This window comes from Lissotriton vulgaris, chromosome 11, assembly GCF_964263255.1.
Source record: "Lissotriton vulgaris chromosome 11, aLisVul1.2, whole genome shotgun sequence".
NCBI lineage: Eukaryota > Metazoa > Chordata > Amphibia > Caudata > Salamandridae > Lissotriton > Lissotriton vulgaris.
In genome coordinates, this window is record NC_141699.1 from 634,365,580 (window position 1) to 634,385,532 (window position 19,953).

Consider the following 19,953-nt stretch of genomic DNA (forward strand, 5'->3'; position numbering starts at 1 on the left):
GATTGCTTAATCAATAAGATACATTTGGTTTAAAAATATATTTGGTGCATATCTACTTTTGACCAATCAAGTTGACAAAATGTGCTTTAATCATTGGATTTTTGAATAATAATCTTATGGATTGAGCCAGACCTCAGTTTCAGTATTGTCCCAAAGTCTTCTTTTATCATTTACCTTCCTCATTTTTCACTCAGTGTTAACCCCTGTCTTCTCATTTTACAACATTTTTTAGCGCTGATGCTTAACACTTGTATTTTGGTCTATGGTGGAGTGGAACCTATGTAGCATGGATGTTCCTCTATAGCTAGTGAAAAAGTCCCAGTTAGCATTTTACAACATAATTCTACTACCCTTAAATTTCTTTTTTTCTCTACTTACCCTTGTAAAGCAGTGTGCGTATTGCAGTCTAATATGCCTTTATGTTTTAACAGGCAGTTAAAGAACTTTTAGCAAATGGAGTTGACACAAATCTTCCTCTGGGCAGATATGTAGGAAGTGCCCTTTGCGCTGCTCTCAATCCTGCATATGAGAAGAAAAGAACCTTGCAAGCAAGAATTGCACTGGTAGGAGAAGGCTATATTTCTTTTATTATTACTTAGTTATTTTGCAATGTTTAACTTCTCTCGAAGTTACAATATGTTTCAAAAATATGTACTCAATTGAAATTTATTATGGTTATATAGTATCAGGAGATTATGCTCAAAAACTCTATTGAGTGATTACCAGTTCGATCTGACTCATTACGGGGCCTCTCACTATGATAGAAGCTTGGCTGGAGAAGCCATTGGATCATTTCTAAAGCCCTTCCGGAATCATGCGCAGTGCCTGTTGGGCCACTGCGTTCCCTCCCAGTCTGTGCTGAATGTGACATCCCCTCTGTGCAGTGGCTTGCTGTCAGTAGTCTCAGTGGTAGGTTTTGGTAAACGCCAGGCTGTCTTCTGAGGTCATGACTGGGATGTCAAATTGTGCATTTAAGCATTTGCTTGTTCCATTGGCCACTTTGTCTGAGTGCCGAGCCTTTTCTTTGGATGTGATGTGTCTATTCCTTTCTACTTTGGGATCTCATTCTGTGTGGTACCTTGGGCGTTTAAGGCTGTTGACCTGATTGCCGTTTGACAGCTGCAATTGAGAGAATTAAATCATTCAAGAGCAAGCATGTGTCATCTGATAGCTCCTTTGAAGATTAAGTGGACCAGAGCATCAGGGGTAAATCTGCACACTCTCCTTCTCCCCTCTTGTTGCCAGCTGGTCATTTTGGTGCCACTTCAGCCTACCAGCTCCTGCATCTAGTGGAAGAGGCAGTTGCCATGGCTGCAGCTGTTTAAAGTGTGAAGGACGGCTGACATTGGTGGGAAACACCAAAGGTGGTCAAGAGTTGACTGCTCTTCTTTCTGTTCTGTTTAGCTGGGTCTTCCACCCTGGGAAAGATTGTCTGCTGTAAGCACTTTTGTGAAAACCTGTTCTTTCCAGGGCTGGAGCTTGTGGAGGATTCTTTCCAGTAACTCTTTCCTGAGTTTTATGATCTGACTCTTCACTTCCCAGACAAGTTCCAGGCTCTGATTTTGAGGAATTGAGGTAATATAGATTTGATTTGATTGTTCCTCATTTCTTATACAGTGTACCTTTTGGAACATGTGGAGACTGTTCTTTCTGACTCCTTGTGAATTAATTGCATGTTGGTCTTTTGTATTGCTCACACCTCCAGAAGTGCTGAGGATTATACCTGTATGGTTCTATGGATCAACACATTGATAGCTTATGCTGATGATAACATAAGGGTTATGCCTCAAGCCCCCCACCCCATACTGGAGATTAGGAGTCAGGAGTGCAGTTAAAGTCTTACTCTAGAATCGGTTTCCTGCCTTGGAAGTACAAGAAGAAGTCAAATCGAGTGCCTCCTTCTGCAGGTCAGAAACAGCGGCAGTACTGACTACTGGGTGCACATGAGTATTCAGACACTTTTCAGTACTATATCTGCAACTTTGTGTACATCTGGGGGTTTAAAGTGGCAGGCCAGTGGATGTTTAATAGCATTTTTCAAGGTTACGCTATTAACTTTGTCTCCACACCTCATCGTGAGGGGTCCATCATCATTTGGTCCCTATGGGGCAGGATCTAGGCAGAGGCTTTGTGGGAGTGAATTTCTTCCTTGCTGTGGAAAAATCAATGGTTCTTATTACCTTGGAGTAGCAGGGTTAGAAGTGTGTCTGCCCCATGCTGATTTAAAGAAGGTCAACTTCTGGGTTCAAAAATGTATTTCAGGAATGACTGCCTGCATCAAATTATTCCTATTGGCACTGAGTGGCGTTCCTGGGCACTTTGGATTCACTGGATGCTTGTCTTCACATGCCAGTTAAGGGAGTGTTGTCAGGGGTGTCTGAAGTTTGCAGTCACAAATCACAATTTCCATTTAATTGTTTTCCCTTTCAGTCTCAAGCCAAAGTGATGGCTTCTCATGCATGGATACTTCTCCTGTATCCTTCATCTTCCTTGTTTGCTCTATTGCCTGGGCTTGGACTATGATGGATAAGCACATGGTCTTGTCAGTGACGAGTGTCACCAATGGGTAACAAATGGCAACAATGAAGGTGGGTATAACACTTTGAAGAACTGCTGAACCAGCCCATGTCACTGAATTCACCAGACATACAGCCAGCTGACAAGGATGTGACAATCGACTGCGGCAGCCCCGCCAATGAAGAAATCAGTCAAGCTATCAAATATCTGAGAAATGGGAAGGCAGCAGGACCTGACAACATTCCTGCAGCGGCACGGAAGGCAGACAGTGAAACATCAGAAGACATTCTCTACCACATGTTTGGAAGGATCTGGGAAAAGGAAAAGGTGCCATCGGACTGAAAGAAGGGATATCTCATCAAGATCCCCAAGAAGGGTGATCTGGGTAACTGCGCAAACATCAGAGAGATAACTCTTCAATCAATACCAGGCAAAGTGTTCAACAGAGTCATCCTGAACAGATTGAAGGAACAAGTTGACACTCTCTGCAAGATCAGCAAGCTGGCTTCACAAAGACAGATACTGTACAGACCAGATTGCAACACTGCGTATCGCCATTGAGCAGTTGATGGAATGGAACTCCCCCCTCTATGTCAGATTTTTCGACTATGAGAAGGCCTTCCAGTGTTTAGATACAGAGACCCTTTGTAAACTACTCTGCCACAATGGTGCACCAGATAAACTTGTAAGAATCATCAGGAACTCTTATGAGGTAATCAAGGAAGCCTCCCAAGTGAGGATGGGAGTCCACCAGGATTTTTTGTTTTCGCTTTTTCTCTTCCTGCTGGCTATAGACTGAATCCAAAAGACATCCACAGTAAGTAGAAATGGGAATCAGTAGACACATTGGACACAGCTTGACGATCTGGACTTTGCAGACAACCTGGTCCCACTCTCCCATACCCATCTGAGGATGGAAGAGAAGACTGACATTGTGACGGCTACATCAGCACAACTTGAGCTCAACATCCACAGGGGAAAAACCAAGATCATGAAGGCTAGCATGGCTAGCATGGCTAGCACAACTGCGGTCACTCTTGCAGGTGAGGCACTTGAAGATGTTGAGGCCTTCACCAACTTGGGCAATTTCATACCAAGCAAGATGACACATATTCCAACATCAAGGCAAGAATCGGCAAAGCATTCAGGTAAAGAAGATCTGGAGCTCTAATGACTTAATGCTGCAAAACAATATTAGGCTTTTTAACGCCAACGTAAAATCAGTCCTTCTGTATGGAGCAGAAACTTGGAGGACAACAGTGACCACCACCAACACCGGTCTGAGGAAAACTCTCCAAATGTGCTGACCAAACACCATCAAGACAACCTATAGCAGCAGACATTCCAACTTCCTGCTCATGAAGAAATCATGAAAAGACATTGGGGCTGGATAAGTCACCCAACCCCCCACAAGCCCACAAGAAACCCTATCAGGCAAACCCTGACCTGGAACCTTCAAGGGAAAAGAGGAAGGCCAAGAAACACCTGGCCCTGAGGCCTCTAGGCAGACTGCTAGGAAATGGGTTACACCTGGAGTCAGATTGAATGAAAAGCCTATGACAGAGATAACGGGAGAGTTTGTTTGATCTTCTATACCTGAGGAGGGGTGCGAGGCCTAAGTAAGTACGTTGTCAGTGCTGGCAGGCCATGGGCTCCTGAAAAACAGGGAAAAGCTGGTGCAGGATGTGGAAATTGTTTGAGTATTATTCTGTATTGATTTGAATGTGGTGGTGTTTCTGATCAGAATGGTACACAAACTCAGCTGTCATTTCCTGGTTCTCTTGAGTCTTGAGGCTCCATCAGCTCGTACTTGGTTCCAAGTTTAGAGGGATGTGGTGGCTGGTGTACTGGGGGTGCCATGGCCAGGTTTTAACTGTGCTAGTGAGCGAAGAAAGTGCTCTCAGAATGGGATGCTGTGTCTCAAGACATTTAGCACAGAATTTACTTAATCCCAGCCATTAAGGAGAACCTATTTTGAATGTTAGACATGCAGCATGTGATGAGATGGGTATATTTTCTTCACCAGGACAGGCAATCTGAACCACTGATGTCAGTGCTCACAGTTGAATTCCAACTTTGTAAGCTCACAAGTAGTTAGGGCACTGGTCTCTGCAGAACAGGGAAAGTCATCGAATGAAAGGAAGCTAGAGACAATCTGGTCGACCTTGTTGGGTTTATATGTTTGTTGGTGGAAATTGCTGTTTGGACAGACAGTATGACAGCCAAGGCCTTATCAACTGGCAGTGGGAACATGCATGAGATCTTTAACAGCAGTGCAATGCTTCACCTTCAGTTAGGCAGAGAGTTTGTTTTTATGATGTAGCATACACCAGCGGTATGGACTGTTTTGATTACAGACATACTCAGCAGGTAATTTCCATCCTCCTTTGATTATTGTCTGAAGGTGTTCTGATGAATGCTCTCGTGTCTCAGTTCTGTACCAGGATAAGGGTGAAAGAGGCAAGGGGTCTGAAATCTTTTTCTTGTCCATGTCTGCAGGGTTCTTAATTACTTTCTTCTCATGTTGAACGTTTTAGCTCTGAATTGGAGGGAATGGATGTCAGTGATTCTGATTGTTCTGGTTTAACTCTAGTCTTTTCTACCTCTGCAATATGTCATGATTACATTGCCAGAGTTGGTGCCTTCTCCTCTAGTTCCCACATCTGAGTATACACATCTGTTGCAAAAAGTCCTGCATCAGCTCCTCTTATTGGATTAGAGGTTCAGCTGATTGGCCTGCAAAACAAGGGTCTTCCCAGGAACCTGGCTTTTGCTGTTGAAGCTTCTAGGTGAAGGTTCATTCTGAAATATTTCACTCATCATAGTTTAGAAAGGTAGTGTCTTCTTTGGAGAGTGGGCCATCTGCACAAGAAGGGTGCGCATATTCTGTTTTTCCTTCAAGTCATTTTACATTTAGATTTGACGGAGACTAGGTTTTGCCTACAGTGGACATCAATTAAGGCTTTTGGGGTTTCTAGGGTGATGTGAAGTATTGTGAGTCTCAAGTTTTACTTCTATTCGGGGGGTCTGTGATTCCTTTCTTCCGTATAGAACGTTAGTCCATAGATGAGATTTACTGCTTGTTTTGGATGTTCTGCAAAATACCCTTTTTGAACATCTGGACACAGTTTCGAAATCAGAATTTATTTTTCATGGTTGTCTTAAAGTCAGCCATAAATTGAGGGAAGGTGTGGGACAGTCTTGCAACCCCCCATACTAAGGATCTTTCCTGGGAGTATAGTGTTGTAGTAGGGTCCTTCTTTTGTGCTGCATGTGGCTTTCTTTTTCACACTGGAAATTTTTCCCTCCTTCCACTTCACCGGATGACTGTCTGCTCAATAATTTGAATGTGTGGAGGCCAATGGATACTTTCAGCCAAATAGATTCCCTCTTTGTGAATTTTGGCCTTGCTAAGAAGAGATTATGAACTTCCACCAAGAACTCGGATCACTGGGTGCAATCCCTCATTGTTGCTGCATATGCAGTTCAACAAGGTCTGGCTCAGTTCACTCCGGGTTTGCCAGCTTCCTTGGTGGAAGTTGAGAGTCCTTGTGTGTTTGAGTTTAGTAGGACTGCTGTTCCACATTTGTACTGCACTCTTTTCTCAAGTGAAAGAGTTGGGAGCTGCTGATTTTGGTACTAGGTTTCTCTCCGGTGTGCTGCAGTCTTGCAGGAGGACTCTGCAAGACTGCACTGGGGTTGCATAATTCTGGCATTTGTTTGATTCCTGAGTGTTGTTTTCATGACTCCCTGCCGTGGCTTTGACTTTGAAAAATAATAATCTCAATGTACAATATTCCTTTAAATAATATTATGGATACAATATTTCTGTATATGGCAATTGGCATATAACCTACCTGAATTTCTTGAGGATGTGATAAAGCACAGAGGTTAAGATGGAACTTCCTCGCTACATTCGTCAATAAATATTAAAACAAAATGTAATGCAGAATTTTGAATACCGAAGAAATGTAAATCGTTCAGTCTCAGAGCAACCAAGTTACCCTTAGGTTTACCTTAAAGATCCGGAGGGGAAAACTCTGCAGGACAAATTCAGCACTGAAACTAGCAGGACATGAAGTAAGCATAGGAACCAAGATTTGTGAAAGAAAACCTACTGTAGAGCAAGTACTTGGGGCATTCTAGGGAATGGTTCAGTGGGAGTGAAATAAGAGTGGATACGTTCAGACTCTGTGTCCTCCATGCTCTTTGTAGAGATAATTTACAAAGATAGAATTTAAAAGAGTACACTTTGACATTCTCTGTTACATAATATTATTTTAAAAGTTTATTTTAAATCCACAATTTTAACAGATAATTTTTGCTGTATATTTTACTTGCTGTAGGTTGACAGACTGGTCAACGCGGGTGCAAATGTCTTAATGCCAATTATAATTGGTGAGGGCCCAAAAGCAGTATTGGGAACCGCAACCGATTATGGATACTACAAATTCTTTCAGGTAAGAGGTACATTCTTAGAACAAATAGTGTAAAAGAACAAACCATATTTCATATTTATTCCATAGTTAAATAATGGGCATTTCTTCTTATAAGATCCCACTTTTAATTTCAAAATCAAAGGCATGGAGTTGCATTGAATAAAACTTTAATTAGTTGTGCTTAATCATGCAGTGTTAAGGCAGATGGCCGGAGGTTTTCACAGGAAGAGGAATGTATTTGTTATATCTGTATGTCTCTCACAGTTTTATACTTCATTATGTTGTTATGCATTAATTATTAGTAAATCAGTTCTACTTAATATTGCATTCACATTAGAAGAATGATTGCAAATTAACAGAATTTATGGAAGGAACAAACACAGAGAAACAAAAATGTTTCTAAAGTGTTAACTCTCTTTTCTCCAGTTTAACCTTCACTAAATATGGAGAAAAGGGAAATGTATTTATATGGTGAAAATGGAAATCGAATTGTCCCTTTGCATATGGCTAAATGTGGGGTGTGTCTTTAGTGCTCTCGAAAAGCTTTTGATTGAGAGCAACAGAGACTGAAATACTATGCTCCTGCACCAGGTCGTCACAAGTCCAAGGGTCAGTCTTCCCCTGTTTCCAAATAAGAATGCAAAGCAATGTATCTGTAATTTGTCACTGCAATTGCGGTTACAAACCATTGATGTTACTCACACCCAGCAAGGGGCAGTAACTGATTTGCAAAGTTTAATATGCTCCTGTAGGCAGTTTCCACTCTGTGAATCATGCTAGGGAGTTTCAGAAGTAGCAGCCCGTGGTTCACGGGACCACTATCTGCTCCCCAATAAGTAATTCCCAAACTACCAACATTTGATTTTGAAAGTAGTCCTTGTCCCTTTAAGGGAGAAAAGGCGGCTTTAAAAAAATTGTGAATCTTGAAAACTAAATTCTGTTCTGCCGCTTAAACAAAATAGCTGTTCACGCAACCAGTTGAGTACTAGTAAACATCAGTCTTCTGAGAGCAGATAAGGTTCAAGTTCACTGCAATGGCAACCGTAAGTTCTGAGAATTGGACAAGCGGTTGAATAAATGAATGAAACAAGATTTACAACATACAAATGGTTACTCTGTTATCCTGGTATAACATGCTAAATTGCTAACTCAAATTGTAAAGAAGTAGAAAAGCCGGGTCTTCAGCTGTTTTTGGAACATTAGAAGATTAGGTGTCCCTGCAAGCAGGGCGAAGTAAGAAAGAAGTATTACATTTACCTGGATTTATAGCAGGAAGGCATATGGTGGTGCTGGAAAGGGACGACTCGAACCATCATCAGAAGTAAACCATCACAAAAAAATTAACAATTATGTTCTATAAAACACAAACACATTACAGAATAATTATCTCAGTTATTCTTCATGGAGTTCACCTTTTGGATACAGGTATCTAACTTATCCCATAGGTGATCTGCATTGATGTGTTTCTGGTAAATCATTTTTTACATCAGGCTGTAACATTTGCAGACATTTCATGTACATTCTCATCACTTTTTTCGATGAATGGTGACAGGGTTCTCGAGCAAGGCGATCACACCAGGAGTTGGCTTGCTCATAATTTTACATCCATTGCTTACTGACGGTAACATCACCACTGTCTCTTTCATGCAAATGGGGGCAAACCTCTCTATGGGATATGTGATGAAAAGGGAATAAAAATAATGTCAAACATTACCCAATTCATGCAATATATGAATCACTCAAGATCAAACAATCACATCTCAAAACAAAATTTGCCCAGGCTGCAGGTTGGCTCTAAACACCAAAATTGACCTAACCTTTTGGAATTAAAATTGTTTGAGATTTTGTTAAGGGAAAATTGAATGTATTTTTTAATCATTACTGTTGCCTTGGCTACCTAAATATTTCCTTTCGCTACAGATGAAACATCTTTTCTCATCTGGCTTTTTGTTTGGAAATAGTACGATTTTAGATTTGTCAGATTGTGCAGCTTTAAAGGGCCAATTCACAAAGGTTTTGAGAAACATTAGAAATGTATAAGAAGTGCAAATTACAACAACCATAAGTTACTTAAATGTGTATGATTCATAAAAACAAATTCATATTTTTCATTGAATGTCAAAAGGTGTTTTTAAGTTGGCTAAATAATAAATCATAATAAATAAATATTTCAGGGAAAAATAATTAGAAACGGTCATATTTATTGCTTTGCATTTGCCTGGGTAAAACCTACTATGTAAATCACATTTGATTAGGAGTATTTTACTAACAAGAATACTTTTTATGTTTTCGTTTTGGGCATGATTAAAGTTGGTTTGTTATGAGTGTATGTCCTAGTTTTCTTTACCTGCCATTGGCCACTCGTTTGAAATTCCCCATATTTTCCCTTTTTTCACACCATTCGTAAATTTACTTGCAGACAAATGCAGGAACAACGTAGCAACTCATGTTTTCTTTTATGAATCACTCATAATTTGCACAACTTGTCATTTTATATTTTTTCCCATATAGCCTGCAGCAAAGAAAAAGCTTTATGAATTGGCCCATAAGAATGCCAAAGTGAGACAGTTTTGAAAATGTAAATTCAATTTAGTTACAGTTTTCTGAACCTATCATTTGCCATGTACTAAATTATGTAGTATTGTAGGTTATTTAATGAGATACATTAAATAAGGTTCTGGAGAAGGTTTAACATTTGGTACAGTTGTAATATTGAGTAGAGAATGTGTTTTTAACATAGCACATGGCGAAGCCATTTGAGTCTTCGTTGATCAATACCTCACTAAACTGTGAGTTCATTTCCAAAATAGGCAAAGGTAGCATCAAAGGATAAGAACACAGAATGTGAGCTAGAGTCAAAAGTTGAAACTGATACAACAGCTGAAACTGATAAAAGTCCAACAGAGAGTAAAAAGGTAACCAGTTTTGATTGTTCGTAGTGTTTTGTAGAGCAGTAAGGTATATATATTTTGTTGTAGAATACAATCTACATCTTAAGCATGGATATACACTGTATATATTGTCCTACATTACCAACCAAAACGGAAAATAAATTAAAACAATAAACTTTCGCATAAATTATCTACTTCCCCGGCACCCAAATACACTTGGAGCAATACACACAGTTAATAAAACTTATGTTGACAGACTACTCGGTCACGAGTTGAACGTGAAGATCAATTGGGAAGTTTCACTTTACCAGACTTATAGAAAAACATGCCTTTCCAGAGTCACAAATTAAAACACACCAAGAACCACCATAACAGTTCTGAGTTGATCCTCTGTTTCCATTGTAGTGCGACCACTAAAACTGATTAGTACCAACTACATTTCTCTTCGCCTTCTCTGATGTAGTACACATTTCATTCTTAACACATTTCATTCTTCCTAGTTTTATATCCTGAAATAACATGTGAAAAACATATTGTACATTCATGTTATTGTGTACTTCACTGGTAAAGCAAAGCTCACTGGATTATCCCTAACCCCAACCCTTAATCCTCAATCAGATCCTCTCGAGAATCACATCTACCCCATACAATTTAAGTTATAACTGTTAGAGCCAGAGGGAGCACCAATTAATGTCAGGACTGGTCATCAGGTAGCAAAATATAATATTTCCCAATCTCACTGGCATTGGGATACATGAAACAGACCTTTCACTCTCAATAGCAGCCATATCATTATGTATTCAATCTAATTGTATGTCAGCTAGTACCCCATTCCTCTGACATTGTTACACCAATATCATAGGGGTAGAGCAAGTAACATTAATTACCCCAATTCCATGACATCACTGCAAGTGACACCATAGTATCTTTACCCCAAAGACATTATAAGGATTGACATACAGATGACTCAGAGAAAATCACACAAAGTGGACACAATATCTCACAATAACTGTAAAACTGATGAAGAACTTCAAAATAAGTCCATGAGGGATTTGCCCATGCTATATTTTTTAGGATAGCCACAATAGATACATTTCACATGCAATGAATCTAAAATAAATTTACTTCACATAGGCAGTGGTAATATTGAAAACATGTATTTGGCCCAACTGGATCTTGGTTGGGCTTTCTTCCTCTCACGAATGGTTGTCCAGTCTAGGGCTAAGAAGAGTGGATCTATTTTTGATTTTCTGCATATCCATATAGGAGGTTTACATGCTGCACATTGATATATAACTTATATACATAGTTAGTGGTAATCCTAAAAATCAAACATAGGTATGGTTCTTCTGGACCTGCATTGGCCACTTCTACTCTAGATTACAGATGAGTACTGAGTCCTATGAACCTGCTTATAAGACTCTCCAGGAATAGCGTATGGCCCTACAGCCTTTCCATTTACCAATGAGCTAAAAGCACCATGAATTTCCTCTGTTGTTATTGGTGTCTTTAAAGCCTCCCTCTCTTCTCCGGATAATTTCTCCCCTGAGACCCCAGGCTAGATAATTCTGCATTATTTCCTCATCCTGCTGATATCCTCACTATACAATTTCTGCTAAAAACATTGAAAGGCAGCTCGAATTTCCTGAGCTTCAGTAACCAACCCTACCCCCGGATCCTCTATTGCAAGTATACCCCCTTGAATTATCCGCTGTCTTGCTCAGATCACCAACAAGCGACCCACTTTTTCACCGCACTCATATAGTTTGGACCGCCAATCACAATATTTCTCTGCTGCTTCATTTTAAGACAGCTCTATAATTGAGGATTTAACAATAGCCACCTTGGCTTGTGCCTGCTCTATTTCTCTGTTCTTTGTGAGAGCCTGTACCGTCTGGATTTCAGCTTCACTCAGTTTCCGATATTGCTCCTGGAGATAGCTTTTCTCTTTTGATTGCGCTGCCCACCCATATCTCATTGTATCCCTTCGAATCCCAGCTTTGAATGCATCCCAAATTGTCTCTACCTGCGCGCTTCCCCTATTTTCTTCTAAAAATCTCGGAGCCCACTCCCTCATATATTCATAGTCATCCTCATAAAGAAACGCTCTATTAAATGTCCAGCGAGAAATGGGGGCTTTTACTGCCTGTATTGAGATCTCTAACACTAATGGAAATGTTTGCCTCTTACATCCAAGGAATAATGAAGGATGTGTTTTTGGAAGCCCAGAATGGGCAAGGTGCCCCGGGGTCTTGGGGAACAGCTAATATCTTTCCCAAGAAAGGTAAGCCGGCTAATGAATTGGGGTCCTATCGCCCTATTACCTTAATAAATAGCGACGTCAAAATATTTGTTAAAATTCTTGCTGCTCGTCTTGCGGCTATTATTAAGAAATCAGTCTCCTCAATCCAGCATGGGTTTGTACATGAATGCAGGACAATAGATCATATTCAAAGGGTTATTGCAGTTTTTGCTGCGGCAGATGTTACCGGGGACCCTATCGGGCTTATCCTGCTTGACGTGGAGAAAGCCTTTGATCGGGTCTCCTGGTCTCTTTTACCTTAAAGAACAGAGGTGTTGGAGAAGGATTCATTACGGCTATTAAAATAATGTATTGAAATCCGGTGGCAAGTATATCAATCATGGGAGAGATGTCGGACCCGATACTGATCAGCAGAGGACCCATCAGGGGTGTCCATTCTCTCCCCTACTGGTGGCACTACATATAGATCCGCTCGTTAGAAGAATTGAAGCTAATAACCTGATTGCTGGAGTGCAGAGCAATGGAGGGAGCATGAAAATATTGGCTTATGCTGATGATCTCGCAATTACTACCTCAAATCCTGTGAATGCTTTAAGTCAGATTGAAAATGAAGCTGATATTTTTGGGAAGCTATCCGGCTATTGCTTGAATCAAAATAAAACTCAGGGCCTGGTCGGTAATGGCCTTCAGATAAATAATTCACGAGTGGTCCAGAAAGCAGTATATTTGGCTGTAGAAATAATGGCAGATGTCTCTAAAATTACTGAAAACAACTTAAACCCCTAATTTTTAAATTCAAAACCGAATTTAGTCATCTAGAGAACCTTAAGCTTACGATGGTGGGGAGGTGTAATGACATCAAAATGATTTTTCTACCGAGGATTTTATATTTCTTTAGGGCTATTCCCTTGCCCATCTGCAACTCATGGTTTATTATTATGAATCAACGATTCTCCAGGTTTATCTGGACTAACTGTCACCTCGGAGAGCACTTACATTTTTAACTTTGCCGAGAGACAGAGGGGGCAGGGCAGTGCCTAATGTTCAATTATATTACTGGGCTTCAGTACTACAGAAAATGGGGATATTGCTCAATGAAAGGGATGATACAACGATGTTAGAATCCTCTGCTTCTATTTTTGAGTTGATTTTAGGAACTGAGGCTAGGGGGTGCCTCATGCGGCACATAGAAACTAATTACTATAAAAGGGTCAAATTTAAAACTCTAATTTGTGCATTTAAAGTCAGTACTTCGGTGCAGAAGAAAACTCAGCCTTGGGCGTATTAATGCCTATACACCAGTATTCAGGAACAATTCTCTTCCAAATATCTCTAATGATGGGCATATGAGGCATTGACATGATAAAGGAGTCAGGATAGTTGGAGATATTACAAATGAGCCTGAGCTGCTATTGTTCGATGTTATTAGAGAAAGGTTTGAGTTGGATAAACAAGTTTTTTAAATATCTCCAGATAAGATTTTTTAGGCAAAAAGATGGGGGGTGCTTGTGGTTTTTCTAGGGTGAGATTGATGGATGAACTATTTAAAGGTTCAAGTACATTAGGTGGGATGTATAAAACCCTAGATGATTTAATGGCAGATGACTTGACCAAACATTAAGATTGATGGCAAAGTCTGCTACAGATTGAATCGGGAGAGATAAAAGACTCACTATATTTGGCCCAGACATCATTCATTGCAGCTAATTTACAATTACAATGCTTTAAAACATGGTTTAATATGCATATGACACCAGCCAAAATTGATAAATGGGGTAGAGGACCAGGCTCTACATGCCCCCGGTGTCAGTTTCAAGCAGCAGATCGTGTTCATATGCTTGCCACATGCCCAGCTTCAGATACTCTGAAACATAATGTTAGTAGTATTCTGTCAACTATGCTGGGCAGAGGAATTTTCTTATCACCAAAATTCATTGTACTGGGTGTGGGATGCCCGCTTTCTTTAAACCAGAAACAGTCCTTTTTATTTATTGCCATGACAGTTTTTAGACTCTGTGTAGCCACTCATCCTGTTCCTCCTTCTGGTCAACAATGGCTTGAAAGATTTCTAGCAATATATAGATTAGAGCGGGCCGTATATTCTAGCAAAGGCCGTAAGGCGTAACCTAAAGGATCAGCTATCTGGGTGCCCCTAATGAAATGGCCCCATATAAATTGTAAATAATGAATTTTGAACATCCTTAATTTTAGGATAAAATTATATTTGGACCAAAATAAGGCATATTTATTTACCCTACTCGTTATCCTTTGTAATATCTGACAATGAAATCTGTTTTTACTAGTACTGGGCTCCCCTAATGAATTGGCCCCATATGAATTGTGGATAATTAATTTTGAACATGCTTAATTTTAGGCTAAAATGATATTTGGACCAAGATAAGGCATAGTTTTTTTCCCCTGCACTCTATCCTTTGTAATATCTGACAATGAAATCTGTTTTTACTAGTACTAGTACTGGTCAGCAATGGGAGGGGGAGAGGGAAGGGGAGGGGGGGACGTTACGGGTTAAAAAAATAAATTTTCTTAAATTTGTCTAATCGGTTTTGTCTATAATGATGTTTTTTTTAAAACTGCTTAACTTTACACTACTTGTTTGACAGATCATCTATAGTGTACACATTGGAGAGTGGGACGTTTAAAATATTCTACATTTCAAATAAATTTGCAAGCTAAAGAAGGCAAATGAGTGTATGGATATTTGAGTCCAGATACGATTACTGTTTTCACATGACTTGGTGTAGCGATATCAATCTATTGATGTGGAGCCTGTTTGTTTATTACATTTTTTCCAATTCTGAGATTTGTTTGTCTATGAACACGTATTTATTGCATGTTTAAATAATATTTTTCTTTCATTCTTACGAACACTTTTAAGAACTTGTATTTGAACCAATGAGAGCACTTTGATGGGTATTCTGCTTTAAATATTGATAATCTTTCTGGTTTCCCCTAACATCAAATCAAGGGCAATAGAAGTTAATTACTTTATGTTAGCTTTTTGGTTGTTACTCCTCTCCAAGAGTAAATCTTATATCACAGTTATCTTTTCTGTATAACTAAGAAAGGAAAGTTATAATATGTGCACACTGCAGGCGCCGGCACACACTCTCCCTCACTCTTTCACTCTTCTTACACTGTCTCACTCTGTGAGCCCAATTCATATGGGTTAGAACAAGTATTCCGCAATTTGATGCCATACGATTGTTTGTACGATTGAAGCAAATTTAAAAAATTTCATAGGAATGTGTAGCACTCTTGGAAACATATGTAATTTATAGATTTGCAAAGGTACTCATGTGGGGTGAATGTATGCAGAATTTTAAACATGTGGACATTTTTCATGGATTCATTTGACACACTTGTGCGTTTGCACTTATATTTTGTTATGCCATGGGTAATAATTTGTTCACTTGGAGGAAACCATTCCCGTATACCCCCCATTACATATGCTTACTTTCCCAGGGTGAGAAGCTACTGGCAACAGGTACATGAATACCCACAAAGGTACAACTTTTTGAGTGTTCACCAACATTTGCTGGTAGACCCACCCAGGACCACTCCCATACCTAAAACAGCTACTAATTTTGTGAATACAGAAATTCCAGTTTCCATATTAGCAAATGAAGCTAACACACCTTCAATAATGCCAGCTTCCGACTTTGTTAGTTAGATTTTGCTGATTTCCATGCACAGAGTGAACATTTGTGGCTAAGTTAAGTAAAATGATTTAAAAATCAGGCAGTATATGTCCAGTTCTACTCTGTCAGGCTTCCCAATGAATGTTATGTCCATTTACTAAGAATATGTATTAAAAAAATCTATAACATTTCATTTGTTGTGCAGGATAAAAAGCTAGCACACACCCCATATCATGCTCTGTCGCACGGAGAGCGCAACACCATAAACGCCCGAAAGCAGCTACTTGGGCACATGGGTGACCTAGTTCGTGAAGCGGCAACCAGGAAAGAAAAAGAGTGGGTGAATCAGGGATTTCATAGAGACATTAATGGTGAGTCAAGCTCAATTACCCTATATTACCATGTAGTTAGCAATATTTCACTACCGGCATTGTTTGTAATATTTACATTTAAGCATTATTTGTTAACGTTGCTAAATGGCAGCTTCTCTGTAAATAGTAATAAAATAAATAAATGCATTCTAATCAAGTTAAGAAATCTCATGTTAACCTGATTCGGAAACCGTTGTTATCACAGTTCTAGAAATTATTGTTTTTGAGAGATACTGCCTCATGCTCTCTGCGAGTTCATTCATGTCGACTGGTTTTCTGTGAGGAAATGCCATTTAAAAGAAACCTCAGTATAAAGGGGTCATTTAGTATTTGGCAGATTCGGGGCATCTGCCAAAAAGCAGTGAATGCTTGATCTGTCCAGAATGTTGAAAATCAATAGCTCCCTTGTTGTTTAATAGCTTAAGCGCACAGGATCAGGCCATAGCAGACATGCAAGAAAAAAGAGGAAGACAGGAGAGAGAGGAACAGGGGGAGAAAAGAAAGACATTTTGACGATTGTCTGGATGCATTCAGAATTATGGCATGCATTATTGTAGATAAGTTTCCCCACTGTGCAGCGGACCTCTGGCTGTACGAAACCAACATCCACGGGCAACATAGGCAATTCCCAGTGAACGCATGGTTGAAGTATGATAAAGGTATTAGATAGAAAATGCAGACACACCCAGAAATGGAATGGAATGAGGAGGCTGTGTCAGGGTTCATCCACAAAATGTTGGTAGCAAAGGAAGTCAGGACATGGGTAGGGAAGAGAGAGCAGTGCTCTTGGAATCCCCCTATAAGAGGAGGAACAAGTCGTACCATAGACCTAAATCCCAAAACAGCTGGGAATCCCCACCCTCCAGCGGGCCAGCAGCTATCTGTTGGAAATATGAAACCAACAAACGCACATAGGGGCGTCGTGCAAATTCGAACACATATGTTCAGGTTGTGGGGTGGACACCCAGCGTCAGGTTGCATGCACAGCAAACAGCACGGGGAGAAGAAAGAGAAAAAGAAGAAGCACTAGCCAGTATCTGGGCCTGTGGGGGGACAAAAGAAAAGTAGCAGTTTCCAGTTTGCCAGATCCCCCATCAACACATACCAGCTCAGGAGGCTAGCCAACAGATACCACAACAAAAGAGACACAACCCTTTTAATGAAGGGTTTTGAAAAGGGGTTTAAATTCCATTCGAGGGCCCCTTATGCAAAGACAGTGTAAAGAACTTCAAATCAGCCTTTGGACAGCCTGAGGTTGTTCGCCACAAAATGAAAAAGGATAGGTAACTTGGCAGATTGAGGTTCCTCTGCCATCCCCCCTGCCCAAGAGGCTGGTGATCTCACCCTTGGGGGTGGTGCCTAAGAAGGAGCTAGTCCAGTTCAGGATCATTCATTACCTGTCGTTCCCCAAGGACACATCGGTAAACGATGGGATCAGTCCTGAGGCATGCTCATTGGGGTATGTGACGGTGGACGACTCCATTAACTTAGTGAGGGCAAAGGATTGGGAGTCCTCATGGCAAAAGCAGACATCTAGTCAGCATTCTGCCTCCTCCCGGTGCACCTGCCGAATTCCATTTGCCAGGTTTCCAATGGGAGGGGGAAACCTACTTTGACAAGGCTATGCCGATGGGGTGCTTATTTATTTATTTATTTATTTGAGCGCTTTTTAGAGCGCGCAAATACCCGAGGGTGTCTCGGCGCTATAGTTGCAGAACTCTCAAGTGGATAGGGGAGATGGTGTCCTGGGCTTATTTGAGCAATTCAGCACCTTCTTAGAGTGGGCCTTACATGACCCTCACCTTCAAGGTTGTAAACTGCACTACCTCAATGACTTCCTGTTGGTGGGGCTGGCCGGGTCCTCGGAGGACGGGGACACACTGGCAGCTTTCTAAGAACTAGCAGGAGAGTTGGGAGTACCTCTAGGGGCATAAAAAATGGTGGGTCCCGCAACTAAACTCACATTCCTGGGGAAAGAATTAGACTCAGTAGCAGGGACATCCAGACTGCCTGAGGACAAGGAGAAGGAGTTCAGGGAGGAGATAAGGTCAATTTGCGGCAGGGAGAAAGCAATCCTCCGCAAGCTGTAGAGATTGATCGGCAAGTTCAACTTCGCAGCTAGAGTAATCCCTGCCGGCGGGGTCTTTGTCGGGCGCCTAACGCAGCTAACGGCTGGGCTCATCGAAAAACACCACCACGTCAGGCTAGAGGCAGAGGTCAAAAGGGACCTGACCATGTGGGATGAATTCCCAACTGACTTCAAATGTCTACTCATATCCAGACAGATAGCCCTGTTCACGGATGCATCAGTCAGCATAGGTTTTATAGCAGTTCTAGGAAATAAGTGTTGCGCAGGGCAGTGGCCAAGGAGCTGGCATGAGATGGGTATCACCAACAACATCATGTTCGTGGAACTATTTCCCATTGTAGCGGCACTAGCAGCCAGGAAATGGAAGCTGAGCAACATGAAGCTAACTCTTTGGTCAGACAACAAAGGGATAGTCCAGGCGATCAACATCCTGAGATTAATGTGTTACTTGGTTAAATTGCAGCTGGAAGGGAATGTAGAGCTGGAGGCACTCCACTTACCAGGAGTGGAGAAGGCAGTGGCAGACGCACTTTCAGGAGCACAGATAGGAAAATTCAGGAACAAATTCAGAGATGGAAGCCTCCCTTACAGTGAGATGGATAAGAGGGGGTACATTGGTTGGTTATGGAGGCACACTTGGCAGGGCGGTGTGTAGGACGAGGGCCTCTCACGTGGGGATGCCTTACGGCAGAGTGAGTCGGCCGGAAAAGGGGGTAGCAAACGGAGACGGGACCCCCAGCCCAGACCCGCCAGATGGCAGGGCACAAAAAGGACAAACAAGGTAACAAGTTGGGGCCTAAATCCCGAGAGAGGCTACCCCTGCACGCAATCGGCGTGAAAACCAACAGAACAACTTATGACCCCAAAACCGGGAAAGAATGATTTATGCCTACTAAAGCAGCGAAGTAACAAATTGTCATAGGATGTTTTATGGACCCGTAAAATGAGCCAGGGTCATAGTGTTATGACCAAGACACAGTAATGTAAGAGCTATTTTTACATGTCATGCAAATAAAACTACGGCCAACATCGACCATAATATAATGAGACAACATTTGTTTGCAATTCATTGTATGTATGTAGGTAGGTAATTCTTGCATGTCAGTTTGGAGTGGGCACAGTGCAGGGGTTATGCTTCTACAGATTTTTACCAACCGAGGGTGTTATCCAATCAGGGCTCTATCATAGTTTTTATCTCTTTGTTGGGAGTGGTGACACTGTGACGCACTTCCGGTGTTGCGTTGCTACAGAATCGACTTTCAGAGCTGAGGGAGCTGAAGGAGAATGTCGTGGCCGTTCTTGAACCTGTGGCTGTGCCAACAACTTGCACCATCCGCCCCCCCCCGCAGAAGCCGCCCAGTGGTTACAATGGTGGTAACAGCAACTTACACCGGGTGCGGCTTGTGGACGCAGTGCGGGCTGCGACCAGGCTGTGACCAGGCTGAGAATGGGGCTGAGAGCGGTGTGGTGCAGCAGGGAGGCCCAGCTCTGCCCTGCTCTGCCCCGTTCTGCCCCGTTCTGCCCCATTCCGCCTACCTGCTCATCTACCCACCTGCTTCCCTGTGGTGCCTGAGACCCCTGAGCCCCTGAGGTGCCTGGAGGTTCCTGTGGGTGCGGACGCGGACAGGTGACCCAAGCTGCGACCTAATGACTGCAGGCGTCACGAGGGGCCACGGTTCAGCGGACCGACGTTCCTGATATCAACGACCCATCGAGGCTGATAC

The 19,953-nt window shown here is 41.5% G+C and overlaps 1 protein-coding gene across 1 annotated transcript in view; it reads left to right on the forward strand.

The window, feature by feature from the left end:
- ANKMY1 (ankyrin repeat and MYND domain containing 1) overlaps positions 1-19,953 on the forward strand; it is a 661,439-nt gene that overhangs the window by 441,733 nt on the left and 199,753 nt on the right. Inside the window, exons 13-15 of the mRNA XM_086943729.1 lie at positions 432-563; positions 6,864-6,977; positions 15,975-16,140. Of these exons, the coding sequence (XP_086799855.1) occupies positions 432-563; positions 6,864-6,977; positions 15,975-16,140 (412 nt within the window). The remainder of the gene's footprint in view (positions 1-431; positions 564-6,863; positions 6,978-15,974; positions 16,141-19,953) is intronic.